The sequence below is a fragment of the Ambystoma mexicanum genome, chromosome 1p (assembly GCF_040938575.1).
Source record: "Ambystoma mexicanum isolate Mex_15411 chromosome 1p, UKY_AmexF1_1, whole genome shotgun sequence".
Classification (NCBI taxonomy): domain Eukaryota; kingdom Metazoa; phylum Chordata; class Amphibia; order Caudata; family Ambystomatidae; genus Ambystoma; species Ambystoma mexicanum.
This window is the reverse complement of record NC_090921.1, coordinates 828235066-828262700: the sequence shown is the minus strand read 5'-3', so window position 1 is coordinate 828262700 and position 27635 is coordinate 828235066. Positions and strand designations below refer to the sequence as shown.

General features: G+C 44.5%; 1 protein-coding gene across 1 annotated transcript in view; it reads right to left on the bottom strand.

Annotated features, from left to right (window-relative positions):
* The window catches only part of PEX11B (peroxisomal biogenesis factor 11 beta), a 362287-nt gene that overhangs the window by 60732 nt on the left and 273920 nt on the right, over positions 1-27635 (bottom strand). The window contains exon 4 of the mRNA XM_069652688.1: positions 27172-27373. Coding sequence (XP_069508789.1) covers positions 27172-27373 — 202 coding nt within the window. The remainder of the gene's footprint in view (positions 1-27171; positions 27374-27635) is intronic.

The following is a 27635-nucleotide window of genomic DNA, read 5'->3' as shown; positions in this document are numbered from 1 at the left end:
TTGTAAGGGGAATGAAACTTACAGTATTGTGAATAACCCTTTTCGACTAATGGTATGATTTTGACAGTACTCAATAGATGACCCTCTATGTGTTATGTCGTTGTATTTGTCTGTTTAAAATACAATAAAATATTTTATCCCAAAAAAAAAAATATATATATATCGAAATTTGTCCTAAATACATATTTATACATTTGTAACCTCTACGAAAATCACATACAAGGATTACATATTTTATGGAGTATCTGTTCATCAAAATCCCACAGTTGTGAGACCTTGTTTTGCCTTTCTGCAGCATTTTGTTCATTTCGCCATGAAAACATTTTCCAAAATTTCACTGAATTTCCACAAATATGCGCATTTACCATAGGAATGTGCGTGCAAAGTTTAACAATTCTAGCATAAATACAGTTCCCATAAAACCACATATATTGCCATTCCTGTTCAGAATATGCTACACAGTTATACCAACTTTTCACATGTAGGGCCACAAATTAGATTAACAAATCTGCCCGTTTTATATTTTTCACCACTTCTGATAGCGAGTTATAAACCTCTAAAAATGTTCATTACATATTCTTTAGCAGCAAATGGTCAACCTTTTGTCTGTCTCTGGAGGCAAGGAGCAGCCCCCACCTTTGGGATTTCCTTCTGCAAGCCTAGTTTATGACCTCTTCACACGTCCATTTCCTGGCCTGGAGAATCTGCCATTGTTCAGTCCCTGGCAGCAGAAACAAGTCTGGCATACCCCACAATTATCATGTGTCAGTGAACATCTGCTGAGAGCAATGCCCTCCCCTTGGGTGGAAACCAGTTTGTCAACCCCTTGCAGGCCCAACCAGCTAGGTTAATTCTTAATTTCTTGACCTCAAATCCAGCATAAAACAAACTTGTTGCATCAGATAACATATATCATTTACTTTCTAGCCTTAAACCTGTGGGGTCAAAACAACGGAGATCCGTGTATATTTCAGCAACAGTCTTTTTATATTTGCTAATCCAGCAGACCTTTAGTTTAGACAACTATAAATGTTAATCAGGAGAGCCCATTTGACAGGGGCTGTCACTCACAGGTAGCCCAGTGCGGCTGCACAAAGATTAACAGGAATCGTCATTCACAGGCAATCCAATTTTGCTCAGAAGGTGTTTTGCTCTTAACATTTCAGGACCTTATAAATTCACAGTGCTTCATTAGATTAAATGAACTTTAGTGCCAAGCAAGATTTTGTGTGTTGGAAAGTGTTATGTACAGGCATTTTTAAGTTTCAGCAGCAAAGTAAATGTCATTTACAGGCAAATTTTGGAGTTTAACTTGCAAAGCGCTGCTTCTCCCTCTGCACTCTAGGTTTACTTGTCATGGAGCCCATTGGCACTTTTTCTGCAGCGTGTTCCTCCACACATGCACCATGGGCGGCAGGCTGTGCAACCATATTTTTGTGTGTTGAAAAAACACAGTTTTGGAGGTTTTGGCATGCACAAGTGGTTTGCCGCCATTTTACTGTTTCTCACACATAGATAGCAGAGTGAGGCTGCATAGTATAGCAGAGTGGGTCAATACATCCCACAAATTCCCCCTCGCGACTTCGTTTTGACTTCTAGTCCAGGGGTAGTCAGGCGAGTGGGATGTTCTTTACTGTCCATGTGGAGAAATTCAGTTGCTTCTCCCGTCGGCAATTGAGGCGACAAGCTCTCCTCGCCGGTTCGGGTTGGGATGTGACGATACTCTGGATTCCTTGGGTTTTTCCTCCCGGTCCCCGAGTGGTCCTCCTTGGCGATTCTTGGGATTTAGTGGCAATACCAGAAAACAGAACATAGCACGGTTATGAAAATGTTCCCACTAGTGTACCCACACATCTTAGGGGGATCTCAGTAGTGGGATCGACACTTGCATTCCCTAACGATTGGCAATATTCCCCGCCTATATTCAGTGACGATTTACCCATTTTCTCAGGCGTAATCAAAGAATATTTATTAATTTTTCTAGATGTCCGGATTTTCCCCCTATGGGTTTCCAGTAAGCTCTTCTATCTGCCGCAAAGTATGCCTGGGGTGGCAACTCTTTAGCTGGTTTATGAGGACCCACTTGTCTTCCCCCTCTGTCAAACTGCCCTTGGGGATGCGGATTCTGTAGGCGACTGGTGAGATTCTGTCCACAATTTCAAAAGGACCCCGCAACTTGGGAGGAATTTGCACTCTTTGGCTTGGTTCCCTTGGAAATTGTACAAGTAGGCCCAGTCTCCTACTTGATATTCCCTTTTAGTTGTCTTAAGGTCATATTGGGTCTTCATACTGTCTGCAGATCTTTCTAGATTCTGCTGAGCATATGTTGAAGGTGTTTTCTCAGATTCTCAACATACCCATGAGTTGTGGAGGCATTTATCAAGGTCTGCTCTTGGGTTCTGTAGAGCAGGTGCTGGGGGTAGCACCATCCTTCGTCCAGTCATCGGCTCAAATGGAGAAATCTTTGTTGCAGAAGAAGGGGTAGATCTGATGGCCATCAGGACAAGGGGTAATCGAATGTCCCAACTTGGCCCAGAATCTGCCCCAAACTTTTTTAATATGCTCACAATAGTTTTATTGTACCTCTCACCTCCAACACTAGACGGCCGCTGGTAGGCAATGTGTAGTTTCCTTTTTACCCCAAGTATCTCCTACATCTTTGTCATCACTTTGCTAGTTAAGTGGCTACCTCGGTCTGACTCAATCCTTTGGAGTAGTCCAAAATGCAAGAAGATGTGATTGATCATCAGGGCAGCTGCTGTTTCTGCCTTGCAATTTGGGGCCAGAAGACATACCACCCATTTAGCAAACAAGCGTGTTACGGTCAACATGTACTTGTTCCCCCTAGAGGAGCGAATCACGGGCCCGATAAAATTGACTTGCAAATGTGACTAAGGCAGTGTCATCCCCCTCTTTTGGAGGGGAGCACGGAGACACCCCTTCAAGTATTGGTCGAGGTCCTCCCCCATGTGTGGCCAGTATGCAACCACTCGTAAGATTTCTCATGTCGTATGAAACCCCTGATGACCGGCTGTGGCCGCATCATGGGCGTGACTTAGCATCAGGCTTCGGAATGAGGTAGGGACCACCCACTGGCCATGGCCAGATTTGGATCTCCTCACCAACAAACCGTCTTGGATTCAGAACCTTTTTGGACATTTCATCAACACTCTGAGGTCCTCTTTCCCAATGCAATCGGTATCAGTCAGGGGAAAGTTCTCTGTGTTGATAAAACTTACCAATTACTGGATTCCTTTTTGAGCCGTAATCAAATCAGCATCTGGGGTCTCCTTACTCCATTGGGCAGTTGAGAGTTCATTGTGAGCATTTGTCTGGGACCTAGTGATAGCAGGGATCTGGATTTCCCCCAACAGGGACTCGATCTCAAGTAGATCCCATTGGATGGCTCCGATTTTGGCCAGCTGATCAGCTAGGTCATTCCCAGTTTTGTCTAGTCCCTCTACTTTAGAATGACCCTTAATCTTTTTCCAGTAGATGGTCATCCCATTCGAGGTGACCAGATAATCAATATTTTGTATTCGTTTTCCATGTTTTAGTGGTTTATTATTAGCACATAGCATGCCTCTGGTTTTCCAGTTAACAAGGTGCTCCACGAACCCGTTCCGGACATAATCTGAATCAGTGATTATGACCAGTTCGTGGAGCTGGTGTTGGACAGCAGTGAGGATGGCTTGATGCACAGCCATCAGCTCTTCCACTTGACTACTGCAGGGACCGATTTTGTACCCAGCTGAGGGTTCTGGGGCATCATTCACCCATGCATTCCCCACGCCAGCCACAAGTTCCTTTTCCCCGTTGTTGTCAACATGGTAGGAGCACACATCCACATAGACAGTGGGCATTCCCTCACACTTGTCTTCTTCATAGATTTTGTGTGGGGAATTAAGGTATGACTCCATGTTGTCCTTGATTTTAAGACTTTCGTCCCCGAGACAGTTTTCTCTGGCCCATTCATGCAAGTCAGCCAGACCTTGCGCGAGGGGACTCTTTGTTTTGGCCATATCTGACCTCCACCGGAAAGCCTTGTATTGACAGAATCCAGGAAGTAATTCAGGAATTACTCACATTTCCGGCCCGGATTTAGTCACTTTGAAGATATTGCAGAGGCTGGTGTGTCTCCACTATGATGTGTTCCCCCTGGATAAACGGGCGGTAATTCTTCAATGCCCACACCGTTGCCAGGAGTGCCTTCTCACAATCGTTGAATTGTTCCTCCACAGAGGATAAAGTCTTGCTTGCATAGGCGATGACTTTATTGACCTTGTCATGCTTTTGATATAATACTGCAGTCAAGCATGTATTGAGAACCCTATCTCCAAGAAGAACTCCTTGTTTTTGACAGGGTAAGCTAGGCAAGGCGCTAGTGAGAGGCTTCTTTTGAGTTGTCTTACTGCCTCGGCTTGTTCTGGACCACACTCCCACTTGACAACCCCCTTCAACAGATGGATCAGAGGTCTTGTGATCTCGGCGTAATCCTCAATGAACTTTCGACTGTAATTAGTCAGTCCAAGGAGGCTCCTTAGCTCCCGCAGAGTTGTGGGGTCTTTTAGTTTCTGGAGTGCATCAACTTTCTTTTCCTGGGGACAGAGACCCTCAGGAGTTCTCATGCCCCAAGAAATTGACATGGGTCCTGCACCACTGTGCCTTTTGGAAAGGTAGTTTTGCTCCGGCAGCCCTCAACTGTGTCAGAACATAACGGATCTCTGCTATGTGTTCCTCCACAGTTGAGCTTTTGATTAGAACATCATCTACATAGGCCAAGTTAACCCTTTCACCCAAGTCAGGCATGGCCTTATGCAAAAAGATATTAAATTAATTGCCGGAGTTGATGTATCCCAAGGGAGTCCGGGTCCAAGTGTACTGATGCCCCGCGAAGGTAAAGGCCAGCTTGTATTGGTCCTCCCTACTGACAGGTACAGTCCAGTACCCATTGGTCAGGTCAACTGCAGTGAATACCTTTGACCCCTGGATCTGGGCCAGCCCTTGGTCAATGTAGGGAAGAGGCCATCGGGAAGTATGAACCCGTTTGTTTAGCTCCCTTAGGTCAGCACAGAGTCTCCACTGGCCATTTGGTTTCAAAATCCCTAGCACCAGATTATTGAAGGTGCTGTGGACTGGACGAATTATCCCATGGGACTCAAGGTTCTTAATTATTTCTGTAAGGGACTCCATGGATGCGAGAGGCAAGCGATATTGCTTCACAAACACTGGAGTCATGCCAGGGTCCGTGGGAATTGTTGTTGTATGGATTTCAGTGCGACCACAGTCATATGAGTCCACCGCAAAGATCTTGAAAATCTAAGAAAACTTGTTTCAACTTTTGCTCCCGAGTCTCACAGGCATTAGCTAGGTTGACTCTCTCTTCAACCATTTGCCTGAAGCCAGGAAAGACTTCTTATTTATTTATTTATTTGTTACACGCCCAGACCCTCAGGTATCATGGCGTGATTACAGGACAATTTAGGCATTGGTCATACATTGTTACAAAGTACAAAATTGGAGTGTTACACTTGAGCGGGGGCATGTCACACTGTACTAATATTGGTTGAATAACCAAGTTTTTAGCAATTTCTTGTAACCAGGGAAAGACTATTCTTTTTTTATATTAATGGGGAGGGTGTTCCAGTGTTTAGGAGCTAAGGCAGGAAAACTGCTACCCCCGCTCTAGTGCTTTTGTAACGAGGGGGTGCCAGTAGGAGGATGTCATTGGATCTTAGTAATCTAGTGGATTCATTTAACTGTAAGGTGTTGTTAAGGTATGTTGGGGCTTTTTTGGTAAGACATTTGTGCGCAATGCATAAGTGTTTTAAAGATAATTCTAGCTTTGATGGGAAGCAAGTGGGCGTCCTTCCTTGTCTTAGAAATGTGGTCTGATTTTTTTATTCCTAATGCTGCCCGTAGGACTTTATTTTGCAGTAGTTGCATTTTGGAAAGATTGATGTTGGATGTGCCTAGTAGCAATACATTGCAGTAATCCAACTTCGATAATACTAGGGCCCTGGCCAAGGTGAGGCAATTTGCTGGGGTCAGAAATTGTGGACAGAGGGCAATACGTTTAGAGGTGTGGGCCGCGGAAGAGGAGAGTGCGTTCACATGTTTAGTCATAGTGAGGCTGGCATCAAGGTAGACTCCTAACGTTTTCACTTGCTTCAGCGCTGGAATAAAGGTACCATCGATATTGATGGACGAGTAGTCTGGGTGGAGAGGCGCTATTTTAGCTGGGGATCCTACGATGAGAACTTCTGTCTTCTCATCGTTGAGACAGACTATTTAGTGCCATCCAGTTTTGGATGATGACATATATTTTGTTGATGGTATCCTGGTCATAATTACCTGTGAGTGGTATGAGGATCTGGGTGTCATCCGCAAAATTGGTATAGATGACACCCATGTGGGGGAGAGGCATGATCCTTGGGGGACTCCGATGGGAACTGGGATGGGGTTAGCCGCTTCTTTGCCTATGGACACTCTGGATGTGCGATCGGCTAAGAAGGATTTCACCCATGCAGTGGCGTCACTGGAGAAGTTGAAATCCCGGGCAAGTGAGGTGCATAGTTTGTTGTGGTCTACGAGATAAAATGCTGCGGAGAGATCCAACAGTAGCAGGATGCAGAGTATCCATGAATCTCTGATGGCATCCATCTGGATTTTGAGGTCCCAAAGTGCTGTTTCTGTACTATGGTTCGGCCTAAAGCACGATTGTCTGGTGCTGAGGAGCTGGTGCGATTCCAGGTGTATTTGGATTTGATTATAAGCTAGTTTGTCGATGATTTTGAGTAGGAATGGGACCGTGGTTATGGGACGATAATCTTTTGGTCATTATTTTATTCTGGAGCACAGCAATTTTGACAGCAAATGCATCTTGTATGGTGGTACACCATTCTTTACTGGAATTGGTAGACGTTTCGGTTGGTAAGGGGTTTTCTAGTTCTCTAAGGATAGAGAAGAGTTCTTTAGAGTCTGATGCTGCATTACTGATGCGGGTGTTGTAGGAATTAGCTTTGTGGGAGATGGCTGTTCTGTAGGTTTTGTTGACATCCTTGAAGGCTTTGGCCGATTCGGGGGTGGGGTGTTTACTATGGACGTGTTCAAGAGAATGTTCGTCCTTCTTAGGGCGACTAGTTCTTCGTTAAACCAGTAGCTGTTTTTTTGTTGGCACGTCACGTTTTAATTGTGATGGGAGCTACTGCATCGATAGTAATGGAGAGGCATTTGTGGTAGTACTCGGCAATGGCAATGGGATCGTTACTAACGATTGAGTGAGTTTCTAGTGTTTTGTTCAGAGTGGGGTCAAAATTCTCTACAGTGAGCTTTGTGGGGTTTCTGCTTTCAATGGTGTCCATTACTTTGGCCTTAGGAGGGCAAGGATCATCACTCATGAGAGTGAATTCTACGCAGAAGTGGTCTGTCCAGTTCAATGGAGTAATTGGGCCTATGGTGAGTTTGGTGTTAAGGGTGAGGATCCAATCAAGGGTTCTTCCCTTGATGTGAGTGGGAGCATTAACGAGTTGGCTGAAATTCATGTCTTTGAGTGATAGGTGTAGGGCTGCTGCTTTCAGATCTTGGTCATCGTTGAATCCTAGGGTTCAGGTCTCCCAGGATGATGCATTTAGTGTTAGGTTTTAAGATGGGCGCAAGTAGTAACGGGATATCTATTTCTGGGTGGCTATTAGTGCTAGGGGTTCTGTAGATTACCATGATACTGATTGTGGTATTTTCATTCATGGCGAGTTAGGCAAGCAGTAGTTTGTATCCTGCAATTATTTCGATAGAGCTTGATCTAATTTGGAGCTATTTTTCGCTATGATGGTTACACCCCCTCCTGTGGAGATGGTTCTATCGGTTCTGAGGACGGAGTAGTCTGGTGGGATAGCCAGTGATAGCAGTGGTCCTGAAGCTTAGTGTAGCCAGGTTTCTGCGATTACTAGTAGGTCCAAGTTTTGTTCGATGATTAGGTCGTGTATTTCAATAGCGTGGGCTCCTAGGCATCGGGCGTTGATGAGGGAATTTTTAAGGCTGATGGGAGGTTTGGGGTCCTTTATGGGAGCATGCTGGGTTTTTTGAGCGGAGGGAGCGTTAGGCGTTCTTTTGGTGTTTGTAACTGCAGGTGGGGCTAACTTTTTATTGTTCCAGTAATCCAAAGGTTTGGGTGGTCTAGCGGGCAAGGGAGTGGGTGTAGTACTATGGCAGAGTGCTTTAGTACATGCTCTTAGGCGGGGCGTCCTATCGTTCCCTATGATGGGATACGTTTTGGTGTTGGCTGTGTGTTTAGGGAGTGGTGGAAGGTCGTCTGTGTGAATTGATGGAGGAGGCTCTTCCTCACATATTGTGTTACAGGCATTGAGACTAAGAGTATGGCTAGTGGTGGGTGGGAATGGTGGAATGAGTGGGAGGAATGGCGTTGGACAGGGGATGGGGTAATGGCTCGGGCAAGCCAATCTTGCGAGACCGTTTCTGAGAGTAAGGAAATTATTGCTTGTGCAAGGTGTGTCAACTTGGACAAGGCAGAACGGGATCATGATGAGAAATATGCCTAGCATAACTGTATCCGGTATTGTATGGCGTGGAGGGTCTAAGTTGGCTTGTTCAGTCACAATTGGGCAGATGGGATGGCAGTGGGCAGATTCAAATACAAAATAGGCAGAGGGCTAGTTCAGGCACAGTATAGGCATAGGGCTAGTACAGGCATAGAGTAGGTCTAGGGCTAGTACATGCACAAAGTAGGCATAGGGCTAGTACAGGCACAAAAATAGGCAAAGGGCTAGTACTGACTAGCTCAGGCACAGGCACAAAGTAGGCATGGGGCTAGTGAAGGCACAAAGTAGGCATAGGGCTAGTACAGGCACAAAATAGGCATAGGCTAGTACAGGCACAGGCACAAAACAGGCATAGGGCTAGTACAGGCACAACGTAGGCATAGGGCTAGTACAGGCACAAAATAGGCATAGGGCTAGTTCAGGCACAGTATAGGCATAGGGCTAGTTCAGGCACAGTATAGGCATAGGGCTAGTGCAGGCACAAAGTAAGCATAGGGCTAGTACAGGCACAAGAATAGGCAAAGGGCTAGTACCGACTAGTTCAGGCACAAAGTAGGCATAGGGCTAGTACAGGCACAAATTAGCAGGCAGAATGAGGCGGTTGAATTGTTAGCCGAGTGGCTGGATAGGCTAGTTCAAGGTGGGCATGTGGAGCATGGGACAGTAAGCTAGTGAGTAGGATCATTTACGAGGAAACAAACAGACACCTCGGAGGTGGTAGTGTAAGAGGTACTCAGATATGTTGGGGATTGTTTATGTTCCCGCAATGCGGAGAGCAATGGCTGCTCAATTGATGCAGTGCCTGGGCTCGCAGACGTCGTCAATAATGAGCAATGTATGGCCGATTTGGGTACAGCATTTAGTTTCGATGGGCCACGTATGCGGTCAGGATGCAGTCAGGGCCTTTTCCTTGGCCTTCCCCGCTGGGTGACTACCGCCATACGGCGATCCTGATTGGGCAATAAGGAGGCCTATTACTAGGAAACCACACAAAGCTAGAAGCTAGCCTCGCTTTCATGCCGCGTTGCGCCGGCCATTTTGAAATCAGGCAATGGCTCGGCAGCAACGAGGCGGCAGGCAAAATGGGTGAAATTCAGGGAAATCATGCGGATCGGAGCACAGCAGCAGTGCTAGTGGGCATAGGTGGTTCCCACCGAAATTGTTGGAGGTTGGTGGTGACACAATACGGTATGTGTCTGAGGCAAAGCGACCTCGTGGGCTCGATGTTGCAGGGTCCTTCGGTTCTGGCAGGGAAGATCCACTGGAAGGAAGAAGGGCTCCTGCCCTCTCCTCAGCTGGGCGCTGGTGATAGTGTGGTGGACTGGATGCAGTCAGGGCCTTTTCCTTGGCTTCCCCGCCGGGCAGCTACCGCCGTACGGCGATCCTGATTGGGCAATAAGAAGGCCTGTTACTAGGCAACCACATTGCCTGGTATGGCTATCTCAGCGGCCTCCTCCAGCTGGGTGGAGAAGTCCCTGGTTAAAGTACTAACTTGGACTGATGGCTTCAGATGGGGAAGGCAGTCCTGGTGGACTTGAAAGATCACCTCATCCATCCTGAAGTCACAGGTAACCTCTTCCTTACCAGAAGGGCAGGAAGAGTACACCAGGAAATTCCCCTCATGCCGGGTGAAGATCCCGTCTGGTGTTGTGTCATTGTCGCTATCACTGTCAAAACAGTCATTGGGGATTGGTCCTACCAGTTCATTACCCAAATATATGGAAAAATGTCGGTCATCAACCGCCATTCCAATAATGATGCCTGCGCCCAGAGTGATACTCCTAAAGTCGCTGTTTTCCACCACTATTGGAATGGTGTTGTGTTCTGTATTGACTATTGGTGTTGGGTTTAACCCCAACCCTTGCTGTTGGAAATGGGCATTGAGGTGAACATATGCGTCAGGATTTTTCAGTTTCTGTCCTCTTAATTTTTACTTTAAGTGTGAATTGTCTGGTCCGTTCTGGGATGGTGACTTCCTCTCCAATCTGAATTTCAACTGCATATGGCAGCAATTGAGCTGACCGAAATGCTTTATCTGGGTCATCAAAGACCATGGGATTACCCGCTAATAAGGACCAGGCTTTGAAGTTTATTAGGTCCAAACTAATGGCAAAGCGATTGAGAATGTCACTGCCTAAATAAAATGCTGCAGGACCCCACAATTATGGACTATGCTCCTGTTGCCTATGGACATTTTGAGCATACACCTAGGCAGGAGATGTTTGGAACTGGGTGTTTCCAGGTCCATTTCCAATTTGTCTATCGATTTAAATGTGGGAATGGCTGGATCTTTTGGGAGTTTTCGGAACATGGCCTCGCTGATGAAGCTCTTCCCGTTGTTCACGCACACTTGGGCGAGAACAGAGTCCTTCCCCCCATTTAAATGAATGGGGATGAAAAACTGTTCTCCAATTTTCTGAATGTCAGCCAAGATACTGCGCTGATCTGTCAGTCCCATATTTCCCATTCTGTTGAAGTCTACCATCCCGTGGCCCTTGGCTCATGAGAGCCAGTGGGCATGAGGGTGGCAGAGTCCCTGGAACTGAAGGGGTTAAAGTCCCTGATGACAGGGGTCCTGAGGTTATGCTCAGGGGTTTCTCTGTCCCTTCTTACCTCATCTCTTTCAGCACCTATTCCCTGGTGACATGCCAAAATCTGACCCTTTTGCTCCTCTATTAAGGCCTTACTGGTCTCAATGATTTGCTCCTGCACAGCTATCTGTTTGTGGAGCCTGTCATTCTTTTCACAGAGAGCCTCATTTTGAGCATACACCTAGGCAGGAGATGTTTGGAACTGGGTGTTTCCAGGTCCATTTCCAATTTGTCTATCGATTTAAATGTGGGAATGGCTGGATCTTTTGGGAGTTTTCGGAACATGGCCTCGCTGATGAAGCTCTTCCCGTTGTTCACGCACACTTGGGAGAGAACAGAGTCCTTCCCCCCATTTAAATGAATGGGGATGAAAAACTGTTCTCCAATTTTCTGAATGTCAGCCAAGATACTGCGCTGATCTGTCAGTCCCATATTTCCCATTCTGTTGAAGTCTACCATCCCGTGGCCCTTGGCTCATGAGAGCCAGTGGGCATGAGGGTGGCAGAGTCCCTGGAACTGAAGGGGTTAAAGTCCCTGATGACAGGGGTCCTGAGGTTATGCTCAGGGGTTTCTCTGTCCCTTCTTACCTCATCTCTTTCAGCACCTATTCCCTGGTGACATGCCAAAATCTGACCCTTTTGCTCCTCTATTAAGGCCTTACTGGTCTCAATGATTTGCTCCTGCACAGCTATCTGTTTGTGGAGCCTGTCATTCTTTTCACAGAGAGCCTCATTGTCTCTCTGTGCTTCCTGCCTGGATTGGGAATACTGAGCCAATTTTTGCTGCAGGAGACTCACCTCCTTAGTTTGGTCTGAGTGTTCTTTGCCAGAGCATCCTCCACCAGCCTGGTGTGCTCTAGTAGCTTTTCATATTCAGTTTTAACTTCACTAAACTCCTGCAGGGCCAGCTTTTTTTCCTCTAACTTAGTTTTTAATTGGCTGACTTCCTGGCCTAAGGCGTCCCTCTCCTGAGTTAGAATGCCCCTCTGTGCAGCCACGTCATCCCGCTGTTTTTTAAATGCACTAGATTTCTGGCGCTCCTCATCAAATTCCTCTTGAGAGTGGATGTCTTTAATAATTAGTTAATTATTTTCCTCTTTCAAGGATTCCTTGTGGTTCTCTAAAGTGACTATCTGTTCTGCGCATGCTCTGTTAAAAGTTAATTGTTGCGCCAGTTTCTGTTGACTCTGTTGGAGAGTTAACTCTTTCCTGGTACTCATCTTGCAGTATCTGTAATTTGAGATCTTGTTCTACATTCTTTTGTTGCAAGAGAGCCAGATCTTCCTTCAGTTTGGTGATATACTGCCTAACCTCTGTTTCTGATTCTTTGCATTCCTGGAGCCTTTGCTCTGCAGAGTCCAGATTAGTCTGGATTTTCTGCAGTGCTTCCCCTTGCCTCATTGCCAAATCTATATTGTCTGCATGCTTTTCCTGTAGGATTCCTATGTGGAGGTACAGGTAGGCCGCTATTTTGGCAATTTTACACTGCTCCTCTTATTTTTGGAGCTATTTACAGTTCGCTAAGCACTTGATGTAATGGACCCTTGTCCTGCCAGGTATCAAGGTCGATTGCAGTGACTTCTTGTTTTATTTCCTGCAGCCATACCTGTTCATCCTGTTCTGGCCACTCACCCCTGACGAACAGTTTGTGCAGGAGGTGTTCCCTAGCAATATTAATTTCCACTGGGGTCGCCATCTGAGAAATATCAATTTCCTTATGGCTTATTTCAGGGTTAATTTACTTTTGCAAACAGGCCCAATTCTTTTGAGTATTTCTTTTGAGGGGTGCTTGTACAGTGTAATACAGTGTGCCAACCCAACAAGGTGTCTGGACCTTGAAGGCTAGTATGCTGTGCTAGACTGTCACAGGTGGTATCAATTCAGAATCGCGGCACGAGCCCCCAAGCTGTAAGGGATTTCAATCAGGCAAAGACTGAGGTCTCGCCCAGCGTGTAATGCGCAAATGAAAGCCTTATTTATTTTTGTCTATAAGTTCAACATTCTGAATGATATACCACTCATATCACACCCTTCTCAAAATACCCCCCCAGGTCACACTGAACTAGAAATCAGGCTAGTTTGCAAAAGTAAATATTTATTTAATATTCAAAGCACACAAGTTTAATATAGATATATATGGGGCAGCAATCACCCAAAGGGTGACAATACAAATCAGAAATAAGCAAAGCAATTGAATTCACTTATAAGGAGGAAAAATAGAAACACCGGGAAAAAGAACAGTTTGTTTTGCACACAGATAGCGTTTAGGTTAATGTTCCCCCTGCAAAGTTTTGTTTGCATACAAACGAGCAATCCTACACCAATGTGAGTAATCAGCAGGTTTTCGGGAATGAAATACAATGTCTAGAGTTATAGGGAATCCTCCCTCCCACATAAGAGAGAAAACCTTATTTTGGCAATTGACACTTTGAAATGACCGGTGAAAATGGCTTGGTGAAATACTGCAAAGAATTGTCAAACTACTAAAATGGAGACAAATTCTAAAGAAAGCAACACTAATCGGGTCCTAACATGCATGGGCTATAATATGAACCACCATATACACTTCAGCTCATGATGGGATGGAAAAAGCACTTTGAAATGGGCAAAAGACACATGTACTTTGGCTGAAATTGCAAATTTTCTGCAAACTTTTACTATGCGATATTGAAGAAAAACGGGTCACATACACTGTACCGATGCGGTTTTTAGTTGTGATGTTAGGTATCCGTGAGAGTTGAAATTTCGTTTCTTTCTTTAAAACTGAGGGTGTTATAGAGGTTTTAGTGAGAGGTGTTTTTCGAATAAAGTTGCGAATTTGGACAAGAACTTCAGTTTAAAACCAAGAAATATGGATTATGCTTTTACTCAAGACTAGAGCATTCAGACTAGACAACCAGGTTAGGACGCAGTAAACCCTGAGACTGATTCATGACTTCGGTAACAGATCCCCAGCACCTTCCCCGGCGGAACCAGTCCAAACACTCGAAGTGGGATTTATGGATTAGAGTTACACAAAAAGGCTGACTATGAAAACAACGCTTTAGCAAATAGACAGGATAGGATAGCACTAAAGATTTTGACACTGTTACTGGTTATGAAAGTAAGGATATAAGGATAGTTCAGAGATTAGGGAGGAACAAGATAAGGTAAGGTGTACAATAGTTCTCTAGCGTCCTGTTAATACTCACAATCCAATGGGATTTAAGATTTATGGACTGGCACAGGTCTGGTCAATTGGATCAGGTCTATCGGGGAAGGACAGCACATCAGGCGGGACAGGATGCACAGGATCTGCCCTTCTAGTTTCTGGATATTTCAGATCAGCGGGATGGCGAGTTAATCAGGCAAGCATTTATGGTAGCAAGCCAGATAGTTTCAGGATGCTTCCCCCCACCACAGCGCTTCACTGGGTTGTGAGGTTTAGTTGAGGATTGAGGCCTAGCTGAAAACGGTTCAGCTACTGCTTGGCATGGTGGTTGGCATCTGGATCTAGAAGGATGTTGAATGCTGGAACAAAGAGCTTCGCTGGAATCAGAAGACAGCCTCCTATGTGTTGTCAGATTTCCCGATTTATCCTGTCAAATGACATCACCAAATGGGTGTATGGGCCGGCGCAACTAAACTTGCTCCTGTGACATGGGATTGGATCAGAGTCTCATCTCCGCCTTGCATCCGGGTGATTGGATCAAAGACAGATGATGTAAGGTTTATGGTTCGATTTTTACAATAGTTAGAAACCTCCCCTAGTATCAAAACCAAATTTTGTCCTAAATGCATAATTATACATTTGTAACTGTAAAGAAGGCGATGTGACCAGGCATGATAAGACAGCTTTATTGTCTTTATTTCAGATAGCGTATTAAGATACACCCAACCCAGGCATCATCCAGGGTCCAACTGACATAAATCAAGTAACAACACTCTGATCAATAGCACTCCAGAACATATGACACATAAGGAATCTACTATGGAATAACACAGTAACATTCTTAACTTGTGCAGCACTGACAGGAGCTGCAATAGATACAACATCAACAAAGAGAACATTTAAGCATACAACCTATATACAACACACCTCCCCCCTCTAAATAAATACAATTTCTTTATTATCAAAATAACACATTAACATGGATGAGTTTATCTTTTTACCTTTGCAACTCTAGATAAACTCCAGATTTGGCCACTCTCCACACACACCGCATTCTTGAAAATTCGTACAATCTTAACAGGATTCGTATAGAGTGGCTCTCCTTTCCTGGAAAAAAACGCTCTCCTTATCCTCTCCAACCTCAACCTCGGTTTTTCTTTTAGGATGTTTCTCGTTGACACTTTCCACCCTCTTACTGTTGCGGGCATCCATCTTTTTCCTCACGGCATCCACAACCACATCTGTTGCTCTCGCCCTGCCCAACCATGCTGGTGCCACACAAGTGTTCGCTTTGCGTCCTCTCATTAATTCAAATGCACTAATCCCTGTCTCAATCCGTGGAGCCATCCTTAATGCACACAATCTATCTCTCACAGCCACCCTTCTGTCAAGACCACTCGCATTCGCTCCTCGAACAGCCTCCATAATGCATCTGTTCACCCTTTCAACCATACCATTTGCTTGCGGGTAATATAAAGGTGTCCTTTTGTGTTTGACTCCACACCTATCAAGATACTCCACAAACGTTTTCCCCACGAATTGTGGGCCATTATCGGTGAGGATACTTCTGGGTAAACCTTCCCTCTCAAAAACATCTTCCAGAAATTCTATTATGCACAGACAAGTAACTTCCCTCAAGATCCTAAATTCAGTCCATCTTGAAAACAAATCAACCAGTACGAGAATGAACCTTCCTTTACCTGTACCCATATCCAGTGGGCCCAAAACATCCATAGATAAATCTTGCCACACTCCCGCTCCAACTAGATTTTTCCCTGACTTGATACAGTCAGTACATGCACCCACAACCAATTTCACGATCCATTCCTGGCCACCAGTAATCAACCTTAATCACTTCTTACACACACCTATATGTCCTTGGTGGGCACGACTTATTAGTTTTCCTCTCAAACACCCCGGAACGACCAGCTTGTCCCACCGGTACAACAACTCTCCTTTTAATGGCAACTCATCCCTCACCTCACACATTGACCTTTCTTCACCAGATAATATTCTTTTCTCTGGCCATTCACCTTCTACAAAAGCTATGATCCGTCTCCACATTTCACTTGATTTTTAAAGCCTGAATCCACTCCTGTTTCTGTATAATGCCTTCCACAGTTGCAAATACCATATCATTCTCACCACACACACTTTTGTCTCTATCACTCACACTATCCTCAAGCTTTACTCTTGAGGCATGATCAGCCTCGATATTCTCTTTGCCAGCAACTACCTCAATCACAAATTTGTGACACTGCAGTCTCGTTACCCATCCAGCTACTCTCCTCGATACTTTGTCAAGTCCTTTGTTTTCAAAAATTGACTTAAGCGGCCCATGATCGGTCCTTAGAACAAATTCCTGACCCCAGACAAAATTCTTCTTTTCTATACCCCAATGGCACGCCAAAGCTTCTTTTTCCAAAACAGAATAATTTAATTCTGCACCCCTCAACATGTGGGACGCATGCATCACCACCATTTCATTTCCATCAACATCTGGCTGTAGCATCACCACTCCTATGCCAGTGTCACTGGCATCCACAGATAAAATTGTTTTCTTCCTCCTATCGAACATCGACAAGGGTCTTGCCATGTCAATTTTTCTCTTCATTTCTTCAAATTCTTTCTCGCATTCATTGCTCCACACAAATTCAACGCCTTTTCTTAATAGTGCCCTCAAACTTGTTATGCAATCTGTATAATTCTCAACAAATCGATGATAAAACTCAATAGTACCTAAAAATGATCTTAATTCAGCTTTATTCTTTGGTGACTGCGTTTTCATAATAGACTCCACCAAATTCCTTTTTGGTCTGAGACCTTGTTCAGATATCTCGTGACCCAAATATTCTACTACCTGCGTCATAAAAACACACTTCTCACCCCTTAGAGTTATTCCTCTTGACTTAAATATCTTTAAGACCACATCAAGCCTACTTCTCAATTCTTCCTCATCTTTGCCACAAATCAGAACATCGTCCTGAAAACACCAGACTCCACTGACTTCCCTTAGTAATTTGGCCATCACCTTCTGGAACACTGAGGAAGCAGATACCAATCCAAATGGCATGCGTTTTAATTGATATATGCCTTCATAGGTAATAAAAGCAGTCAATTTGCGAGACTCTGTATCCAAAACTATCTGATGATAGGCACTCGCCATATCAAGCTTTGTGAAATATTTGGCACTCCCAATCCTACTTAGTAGCTCACCCATATTTGGTAAGGGATGGCGATCCGCCACAACACAACGATTGAGTTCTCTGAAATCAATGCACACCCTCAAATCTCCATTTCCCTTCTTCACCACAACCACAGGAGATATCCATTCTACAGCCTTGGCCGGCTCAATAATCCCTTCCTTTTCCAATTTTACCAATTCATCGCGTACAGCTTTCCGCATAGACAGCGGTAGCGGTCTAAGCTTTGACGCTTGTGGTTTACTTCCTTCTTTTATCACAATCTTGTGAACCATTCCCTTAAGACATCCTACTTTTTCACAAAATACTTCCGGGTATCTCGTTACCATTTTGCATTTGGCTCGCTTACCACTGGAATCTGGAGATTGGACAACATTGAAAACTTGTTCTTCACCATTGGGATCCAACTTAATTTTTAAGCCTCTCTGTTCCCTCCAACCCAATAATGTTTCTCCTCTCTTAGTAACATACATTTTTCCATGCGTTACCCTCCCTTTAAATTTGAACTCTGCATCACAACATCCCAAAATCTCTATTTTGTCTCCATTGTACCCTCCTGGAGTTTTACCAGGCGGAAATAAATGTTCAATAACACCTCCAACCACATTTTCAAAAACCATTTTGGACATTAACGTGATTTTCGAACATGAATCTGCAAGCATTTTAACAAGATGACCATTCACTTCTATTCATGCCGAAAGATGCTCACACTCATCTGATCCAACACATTTTACCATATGCACCGTAACAATTTTGTTTTCTGAAGTATCAGCCTCTTCAGAGGAAGGACCATCATATTCCTCAATCAGTAGTGTTGCTTTACCTCCTGCTCCTATCCGATAATTTTACAGCAATTTTCAAAATGACCCCATTTCTTACATATATTGCAATTGGCACGCATCCCTGGACATATGGGAGACGTAGACAGATGGTGTGCACTCCCACAACGAAAACATAACCTATCTTCCCTTTTTGCATTGAACTGGGAATTATCCTTCTGGGTGCGTTTATTAGCTTGTTCAGATCCCCCACCTTTTGTTTGTGTATTTTCATAACGCCTATTAGTCCCGATTTTCTGCTTCTTCTTTTCTTTGGAGTAAGGTCCCTTTTTATCCCCCACCTTTAACACCTCAGTTCCTGCCACTGACTTACTTTCCTTAACAGATAGTTTTGCTACACACTGCAATGCATGTTCAATTATTTTTGCAATGCTAATAACCTCCTCTAAATTGGGGTCATCTTTTAACCAAATCTCCTCACGTATTTTATCATTCGAACAATGTATCATAAATTGATCCCTTAAATGTTCTTCCAAACCACCACCAAATTTACAATGTAAGGACAAATGTCTCAAAGCAGTTATATAATCTTCAACAGATTATCCTTCATGTTGGCATCTCATGCCAAAATGATATCTTTCCAACACCGTACTGGTCTTAGCTTCAAAATGCTTATCGAGTTTGACTAGAGCAAGGTCAAAATCATTTGCGCCCTCTTCAATATCTAATTCAGAAACATCAGGTAGTGTGTCATATATCCTCTGACCTTCATAGCCCAAAAAATGCATTAACATAGACACTTTGCGCTCAACAGACATGCCGTTTCCACATGTAGCTTTAACATAATGTAGAAAACCCTTTTTCCAGGGTGCCCATTTAATCCTCGGGGAACCCGGTGAGGGCATGAACTCTTGTGGACCGGGAACTCCAGACAATGCCATGTCTCTGTTCCTGATGTAGTGCCACAATAGTAACCTTCTCTCGAAATGAGTGTGCAGTACTACAAATGACCAGGTAAGTTACTCCCAAAGTGCAACAAAAAAGTTTTTGGTATGGAGGACAAACGTGAGCTCAATGTAACGTGCTCCTGTTTTATTATGCAGTTTCTTTTCCTTTCACCAAAAATAATGTTTATTCCAACATCACAAACCGTGGGAAACGCGGATGGGACAGTCAACGTACTTTTCCTCACCTGTGGTGCCCCATGGAGGTCCTAAACGAACCTGCCTTCCCACAAGGGGCCGTGGGCAGATCGTAGACCCCTTAGTCTTACTTCTAGGCTACCGAAGTGCTGCAAACAAGCCGGATAAGATGTGGCGCCACAGCCACATTCAGGATGGAGCAGACGACTCTCACGCTGCTCGATGACTAAATTTCACGTGATTTGCCACGTGATGGGAAGGGGCGTGGCGCGTCACGCGCACGGCCCAATTGGCAGCCTCGATACCAGGAAACTTAACTTTGTGGCAGGCAACACCGCTTCCATGTGATGGGGGGCGTGGCGGCCACTCACCCAGCCCGCCTGTTAGCTCGGACGGCTATGGGCTCACCTTCGCAGCCGCCAGCGCCGTTCCAACAGGGCACCGCCTCCCAAGAGCTTTCGCTGAACGACGCTCCGCGGTACTGCCTGTGTCACGGTCCGTTGCTCCGCAGATTCCCCCACGGCCTCCAACGTCGCTCACAAAACGGTCCCACCTCCGGGCTTGCGATGCACAGTATCGGTAGCGTCTATGCCCGCTCAGAACTCGGTCCACTCCAAGGCCGCCAAAACAAAACACGACGGCAGCGCCGCAGAACTAAAGCCGGGTAACTGTCAGCAGGGCCGCCTCCTGGATGTTCGTTTCCTCCCTCGTTTCAGTGGCACAGCGAAACGCGGCCTCTCCACACACAGTGGTGGTCGGGGGTCTCAGCTCAAAGGTCGCCTTCACACAGAGATGGTGTGGTTATCCCATCCTCGTCGCCATTGTAAAGAAGGGGATGTGACCAGGTATGATAAGAGAGCTTTATTGTCTTTATTTCAGATAGCGTATTAAGAGACCCCCAACCCAGGCAACATCCAGGGTCCAACTGACATAAATCAAGTAACAACACTCTGATCAATAGCACTCCAGAACATATGACACATAAGGAATCTATTATGGAATAACACAGTAACATTCTTAACTTGTGCAGCACTGACAGGAGCTGCAATAGATACAACATCAACAAAGAGAACATTTAAGCATACAACCTATATACAACAGTAACCTCTATGAAAATCGCATATAAGGATTACATATTTTATGGAGTATCTGTTCATCACAATCCCACAGCTGGCAGACCTTGTTTCGCCTTTCTGCAGCATTTTGTTCATTTCACCATGAAAACATTTTCCAAAATGTCTCTGCATTTCCACAAATATGCGCGTGATCATAGGAATGTGTGCGCAAAGTTTAACAATTCTAGCATGAATACAGTTTCCATAAAACCACATATATTGCCATTCCTGTTCAAAATATGCTACACAGTTGCACCAACTTTTCAAATATAGGGCCAAAAATTAGATTAACAAATCTGCCCATTTTATATTTTTCACCACTTCTGATAGCAAGTTATGAACCTCTAAAAATGTTCATTACATATTCTTTAGCAGCAAATGGTCAACCTTTTGTCTGTCTCTGGAGGCAAGGAGCAGCCCCCACCTTTGCGATTTCCTTCTGCAAGCCTAGTTTATGACCTCTTCACACGTCCATTTCCTGGCCTGGAGAATCTGCCATTGTTCAGTCCCTGGCAGCAGACACAAGTCTGGCATACCCCACAAATATCATGCATCAGTGAGCATCTGCTGAGAGCAATGCCCTCCCCTTGGATGGAAACCGGTTTGTCAACCCCTTGCAGGCCCAACCAGCCTAGGTTAATTCTTAATTTCTTGACCTGAAATCCAGCATAAAACAAACTTGTTGCATCAGATAACATATAATTTACATTCTAGCCTTAAACCTGTGGGGTCAAAACAACTGAGATCCGTGTTCCTTTCAGCAACATTCTTGATATTTGCTAATCCGGCAGACCTTTAGTTTAGACAACTTAAGCATTTTATCAGGAGAGCCCATTTGACAGGGGCTGTCACTCGCAGGCAATCAAGTTTTGCTGAGAAAGTGTTTTGCTCTTAACATTTCAGGATCTTATAAATTCACAGTGCTTCATTAGATTAAATGAATTTTAGCGCCAAGCAAGATTTTGAGTGTTGGAAAGTGTTATGTACAGGCATTTTGACGTTTCAGCAGCAAAGTAAATGTCATTTACAGGCACATTTTGGAGTTTCACTTGCAAAGCGCTGCTTCTACCTCTACACTCTATGTTTACTTGTCATGGAGCCCATTGGCACTTTTTCTGCAGCGTGTGCTCTGTTCCACCACACATGCACCATGGGTGGCAGGTTGTGCAGCCATCTTTTTGTGTGTTGAAAAAACACGGTTTTGGAGGTTTTGGCACGCACAGGGATTTGCCGCCATTTTACTGTTTCTCGCACCATAGATAGCAGAGTGAGGCCGCATAGTATAGCAGAGTGGGTCAATACATCCCACGACATGACTTCCCAACCATCATAAAAACTAAATAAGAATCACAAGACAGAGCAGCAGTCAACCAGGACGTGCAGCCGTAAAGCCTGGAAACCGCAAAGGAGACGCCAGCTTGACACTCCGCTCCCGACATCACAGGGATACCGGAGCTCCTGTACCCGGTGGCACAGACGGAGTCTAGGAGAAGGGAGGCTGAACGACAGGACGGAGGTACACCAAGCAAGGGTGGTGCCTGCAACGTCCGGAAGATAAGCTATCTTCCGGACGTTGTAGGCCTGAGACCGAGGGAAGACGGGCACCGAGACGCAGAGAATGCCGTGCATCGAACCAAAGAGAACCCAGACCCCAGAAAGAACAAGCCAGGCGTCCTACAAGTCTAGCACATAACGAGCAGCGTGCTGGTATCGGAAGGGGCAGAGGAACACAGGAGGCAGAAACCATGTACAGGTATAAGGATTTAAAATAACCTCCTTTTCGTCACAGTACTTGGCGAGAGTGGGAACCAAGTTAATCCCACAAAGAAAGAGACAGGAAACCAGGGTCGAGTGCCAAAGCCGAAATAGTGGGAAACCAGAAGTCCAACATCATCTTCCTCGTGGCAGTACTTGGCAGGAGAGGGAACCAAGCCTGCCTTGTTACCAGAACAGAGAAATACAGGTCTAGGACCTGCACCATCTTCTTCGTGGCATTACCTGGCAGAAGATGTTAGTGGACACAAAAGCACCACTAACAGCTAAAATCATCAGAACCAATAACACACACCAAAAATGGTTCAACTCTGAGCTAGAGATACTAAAAAAGGAAAAAAGAAAAAGAAAGGAGTTGACTGAAAGATCCATCCGCATCAAAGAAAGATAGTTGGAAAGAATCAGAAAAAGCTTACAGGAAAGGCATTCTCCTGGCAAAGAAAAACTTTAATGACCAAATTCAATCAGCAACTAATGTGACGAGTAAACTCTTCGATATACTAAAATCAATTGAAAAGCCTACTGCCATTAACACTACTTTTACCCCGTCTGCAGGAAGTCTGTAACAAAGCCTAGTCGGCATTTTTCAATAAGATCAACAAAGTTTGCGAGCAGATTACAAGTGCCCAAATATCCGAGCCAGTATTCGCCCAGCCTCCTACTATGACCACTTCTAATCATTTTAAAACATTTAATTTCCAAGAGATCACTGTGGAAGATACCATGAAAACCCTTGCCACAATGAAACCATCAGCCTGTGCTGAGAATATCCTACCAGCAAAAATGATCTTGTACAATGCAGACATCTTTGCTCCAGTGTTTACGCAGATAATAAACGCATCATTTCGGGACAATGAAGTCCCTCCTAGTATTAAGACTGTTACTCTCACCCCTCTGGTGAAGAAATCGAATCTAGATCACAGAGATCCGAGCAATTTAAGACCTATAGCTAACTGCAATTTTGTCTTCAATGTGATGGACAAGGTGGCCACTGGCTAACTACAGGCCTATGTAGAGGAAAATCAGATTCTTCATCACCAGCTATCTGGCTTTCGAGTAGCCCATAGTACGGAAACTGCTTTGTTAGATCTCCAGATGTATATGCTGAACATAGTAGATAAGGTTTATGGTCTTTTCAACGAAAACATTTAATTGAAAAGGAAATCCATTGAAGGAAATGCATCGAATGTAAATGCATCAAATTGCTCTCTCTTACATATACATCGAAACTTGTCCATCGAATATAGGAATGGACAAGTTTCGATTGATATGCACTTTTAAATGCAAAAGATAGCATTTCCATGCATTTATTTTACACGTTAAAACATTACATGGAGCTGTCCAGTGCTGAAACGTCTAAGTATTTCGACACTGGCCAGCTTCATGTTGCGTTTTAGTGTTTATTATTTAATGGGCGGGTTCCCCCATGACCCCTCCAGCCCCCAAGGGCACTTCCCCCAAACCCTAACCCAAACCCTAACCCTAAATCTAACCCTTGCCCTAACCTCAACCCTAAAATCCATTGAATTTTATTCAATGAAAATGCATTTCGATGGAAAGTATTTTCATTGAATAAAATTCGATGGAAATTAATTTGATGAATTAATTTTCAATGGAAAGTCCAGATACCAGTAGATAAAGGGAAGACAGGCCTCCTCATCCTCGTTAACTTAAGCGCAGCCTTTGATCTCGTCGCTCACAGCCTGATCCAACGCGCCTTGGAGAGTTGCTAATTGCTCGGAGGAAGCAACAGCCTGGTTTATGTCATTTCTAACCAAAAGGAAATCCAAGGTACACTGGGGAGACTATTTCTCTCACGTAATGGACATACTGCACGGAGTGCCTCAAGGAGCCAGCATAGCCACTCTTCTTTTCAATCTATGCTTACGTCTTCTCTGCGAAATCCTTGACAACATCAATGTTTATTTTGCCAATTACGCCGACGACACTCAGCTGGTAGTGAAGCTGAGTGGAGACTATGGGAAAGACAGCGACTCCATTACGACACTCTGCAACAACATTGAATCTTGGATGGACCATAATTGGCTCTACTTTAATGGCAAAAAAAGCAAGGTGTTGGTTTTTGGATCCACCCAAATTAACAGCCCAATATGAGTCCTTCCTCATTAAAGATGTCCCAATATCAGTTATGAGCAAGGTCAAGACCTTGGGGTGTATATCCTGAGGCCTTTAAGAGCATTGATGCTCAGCTATCGTATCTGAGCAAGAATTACCTAAGACTGGGCAATTAAACCACTCCTAAGCGAGGAGAACTGCGCCACCCTAGCTAGAGCAATCATCCTCTCACGTCTCGACTATGGGAATACTTTAATGCTTGGGTCAAGCAAACAACGTATTGCCAAACTCCAACACATTCAGAACGATGTGGTTAGAATTATTAAGCATAAAACGAAAACTGAACACATTAGCAATGCAAGGAAACAATTGCACTGCCTTAAGGTGGAAGATAGGGTCCAGTTTAAACGAATGACACTGGTCCATCAGTGTCTCCAAGGGCAAGCTCCGGCATATCTCAAATCCAAAATCTCCCGATATGTGCCAGCCGAAATCTCAGGAAGGAAACAACCGGCCAATTTGTGGTACCCACATTCAACAGAATGAATGGATTAGGTAGAGCTTTTCCAACAGTTGCCTCTGGCAAATGGAACAGCCTACCATTAAAGTTGAGATTAGATCCCAACCTCACGAGTTTTGGAAAAAAACAGAAAACTCATCTTTTTAAGTAAATGAGGGATAGACATTACGCTTCATAACTGTTCTGTTCATCCTGGCTTGCCAGCAATCTTGTCACTATGTGTCCCTATTGTTTTAGCGTCTATCTGTTGCGCCCTGATGCCCGCAGGCGACCAGCACGATATAAACAAATAAAAAAAAAGGTCTGCCAAAACTAAAGCCTGAGAAAGGCCAGGGGAAGGGTGAGATTCCCCCAACTGTTGTGAAGTGCAATAAGAAGCCTGTGAAAGGCCAGGGAACGGGAGTCCTCCCCACCAACCCCCGACACGCATTGTGTAAAACCAAGTCAAGAGATAATCCAGGGGCAGGGAGTCATTCTCTCTGGCAGTGGCCGTGTGGAGGAAAACAGCGATTTTTCAAGTATTTGACCCTTCAAGATAACTAGGGAAGAGAGGCATTCTCCAGAATCCGAATAGTGAAGAAGCAACCTGGGGCAATAAGGAATGTTGATGTTTGCACTGGAACAAACCCCTTTGAGTTTAACTGAGAACTTTCCAATTGTTGACATTTCAACCAGGAACTTTGTTTTGTACCTTGGAAAGGGGTTGGGACCTGGGGAAGGGACCTTCCCTCAGATAAAGAGCCCACCTAACAATTGGAACAGTGATCCGCTGTCCAGAAAAAGGGAGTCGTTCTTCTGGACCAAGGAGATCCATTACCTCTTTAGTTTAGTTGCAAGTGTAAGGGATAGAAGTAGACTTTTTGACACAGGACGGCGTGCTATTGATTTACATGGACATTCTGACCAAACCCTCAGTATTTTAGTTGAGGTAGGGAAACCCCTCAGAGTTGGGGAAAGTTAGGTTTTTCCTTTTAATTTCATTACTAATAAAAATGTATGTCAACAAGCATGCCACCTCTGTGTGTCAGTCTCCTCCTTCCACATCCTTACAGAAGCTATCACAAACTATACTACTATCTCAAAAGAACTGCAACATGAAGATATGCCAAAGTAGTCCAAGACAAGCCCATACTTTTGAGTTAATCTAGCACATTTACAAATAACTGGCGCTGAGCCAACATACAATTGTGGCTCAAGGTGTATTTGTATAGATTTTTAGCTTTTTTGTCTTTTGTTCATTTCTTTTGTATACATTCAGGATACGTTGGTCGTGGTAGCACATCTGATGATAATTCTCTCCTTTGTGTTTGACTGGAGATAGTCACAGTGTTATTTCCACTATGCTTTTATGATGAACCTTTTATTCTCTTTTTTTGTATTTCATTGCTACATGAATGTAGGCGGGACTACCCACATAATAACACTTAGCTTTACCCTTGATGCACAGTTGCTGTGGATCAAGGGCAAAGCAAACATGACAAGTGCCACTGGCCTAGATTCAATATATGCCAGTCTAGACAGGTAATAACACTTATGTTTGCTTTATCCTTGATGCCAGGTAAAAAATGCCATGCCACATTAAGAATGCATATGCAAACAGGCACTAGTAGATGGACGTCAATCCTACATACCTTTGATTCAAGGTTTCATGTACAGACTGCACTAATACGGCCAACTAAATCATCAGAATAGGTATTTCCCGAAAGGAATACAAATGAAAAGGGTGAGGGTGGGCTACCCTACAGAAAATCGTTTCTCCCGCCCAGCGTGGGTGATCAGGTCTTTGAGAAATTTGTGACGAATATCAGAATTCTTAGGGACCTTGGCAGGGAGACTCACTTCTTTGACTCTGGCGTTGCAGGTTCACAGGGTTCCTGAACCCCCTTCATTTGTGCTATTCTAGGTGCAGTATTGTGGGTGTTACGTACCCCACCACTAAGTGGGGAGGGTGTGCCTTATTTCCCAGGGGTTTGAGCAGATGTAGGTTTTTTTTAATTAAACTGCCCTAGTGGGAAGATGTATTGGGAAGTATCCAGACTCCCAGGAAGGTTCTGAGCTGAGGCAGAGTGAATTGTCCCAGCCAAGCGATCAACACCACAGGAATGTGGTCTAAGGGATGCTCCCCATTCTGATCCTGTGTTTGGTATTTACTGGCTTGCAGTGGCACTCTCCCAGCAGTCCACTGGCAAGGGACTTCCACCTCTTCCCATCACCCTCGTCTTCCCATCTGTCTCCTTGGAGTCTAGAGTTGACACTGCCCTCACCTGAATGACCGCTGGCTCCATTTTTCCTGGTCCATTGTGGGAGCCAAACCAGACTTGCCAAGCCAGAGGACGTTATCGCAGGCGAAATACATGGCACGATTCAGGTTACTGACAGTAATGCAGAACCTCAAAACGATGTCAGAGAGGTGAATGGCACGCTTAGCCGACTCCAAGGCATCCACTGAGTTTCCCAATCTGAACACTAAAAAGGAAGAGAGAATTGTGATAGCGTAAATGGCAAAGGAGTGTGAACAAATGTCTATGTATTAGCCTATATACAGTTAACAGGCATTGAACAACCACAATCAACGATGCAAAGGGTCATTTTCCAATGAAAGAAATGGAACACCTCTTTAAGCCAACCGGCCAGTAAGAATTCCTGCACTTGATTCACAATATTTTAAATCCCTTGAAACTCTTTCATATGCAATCCAAGATTCTACCATGAGCATGTTTGTTTAAAT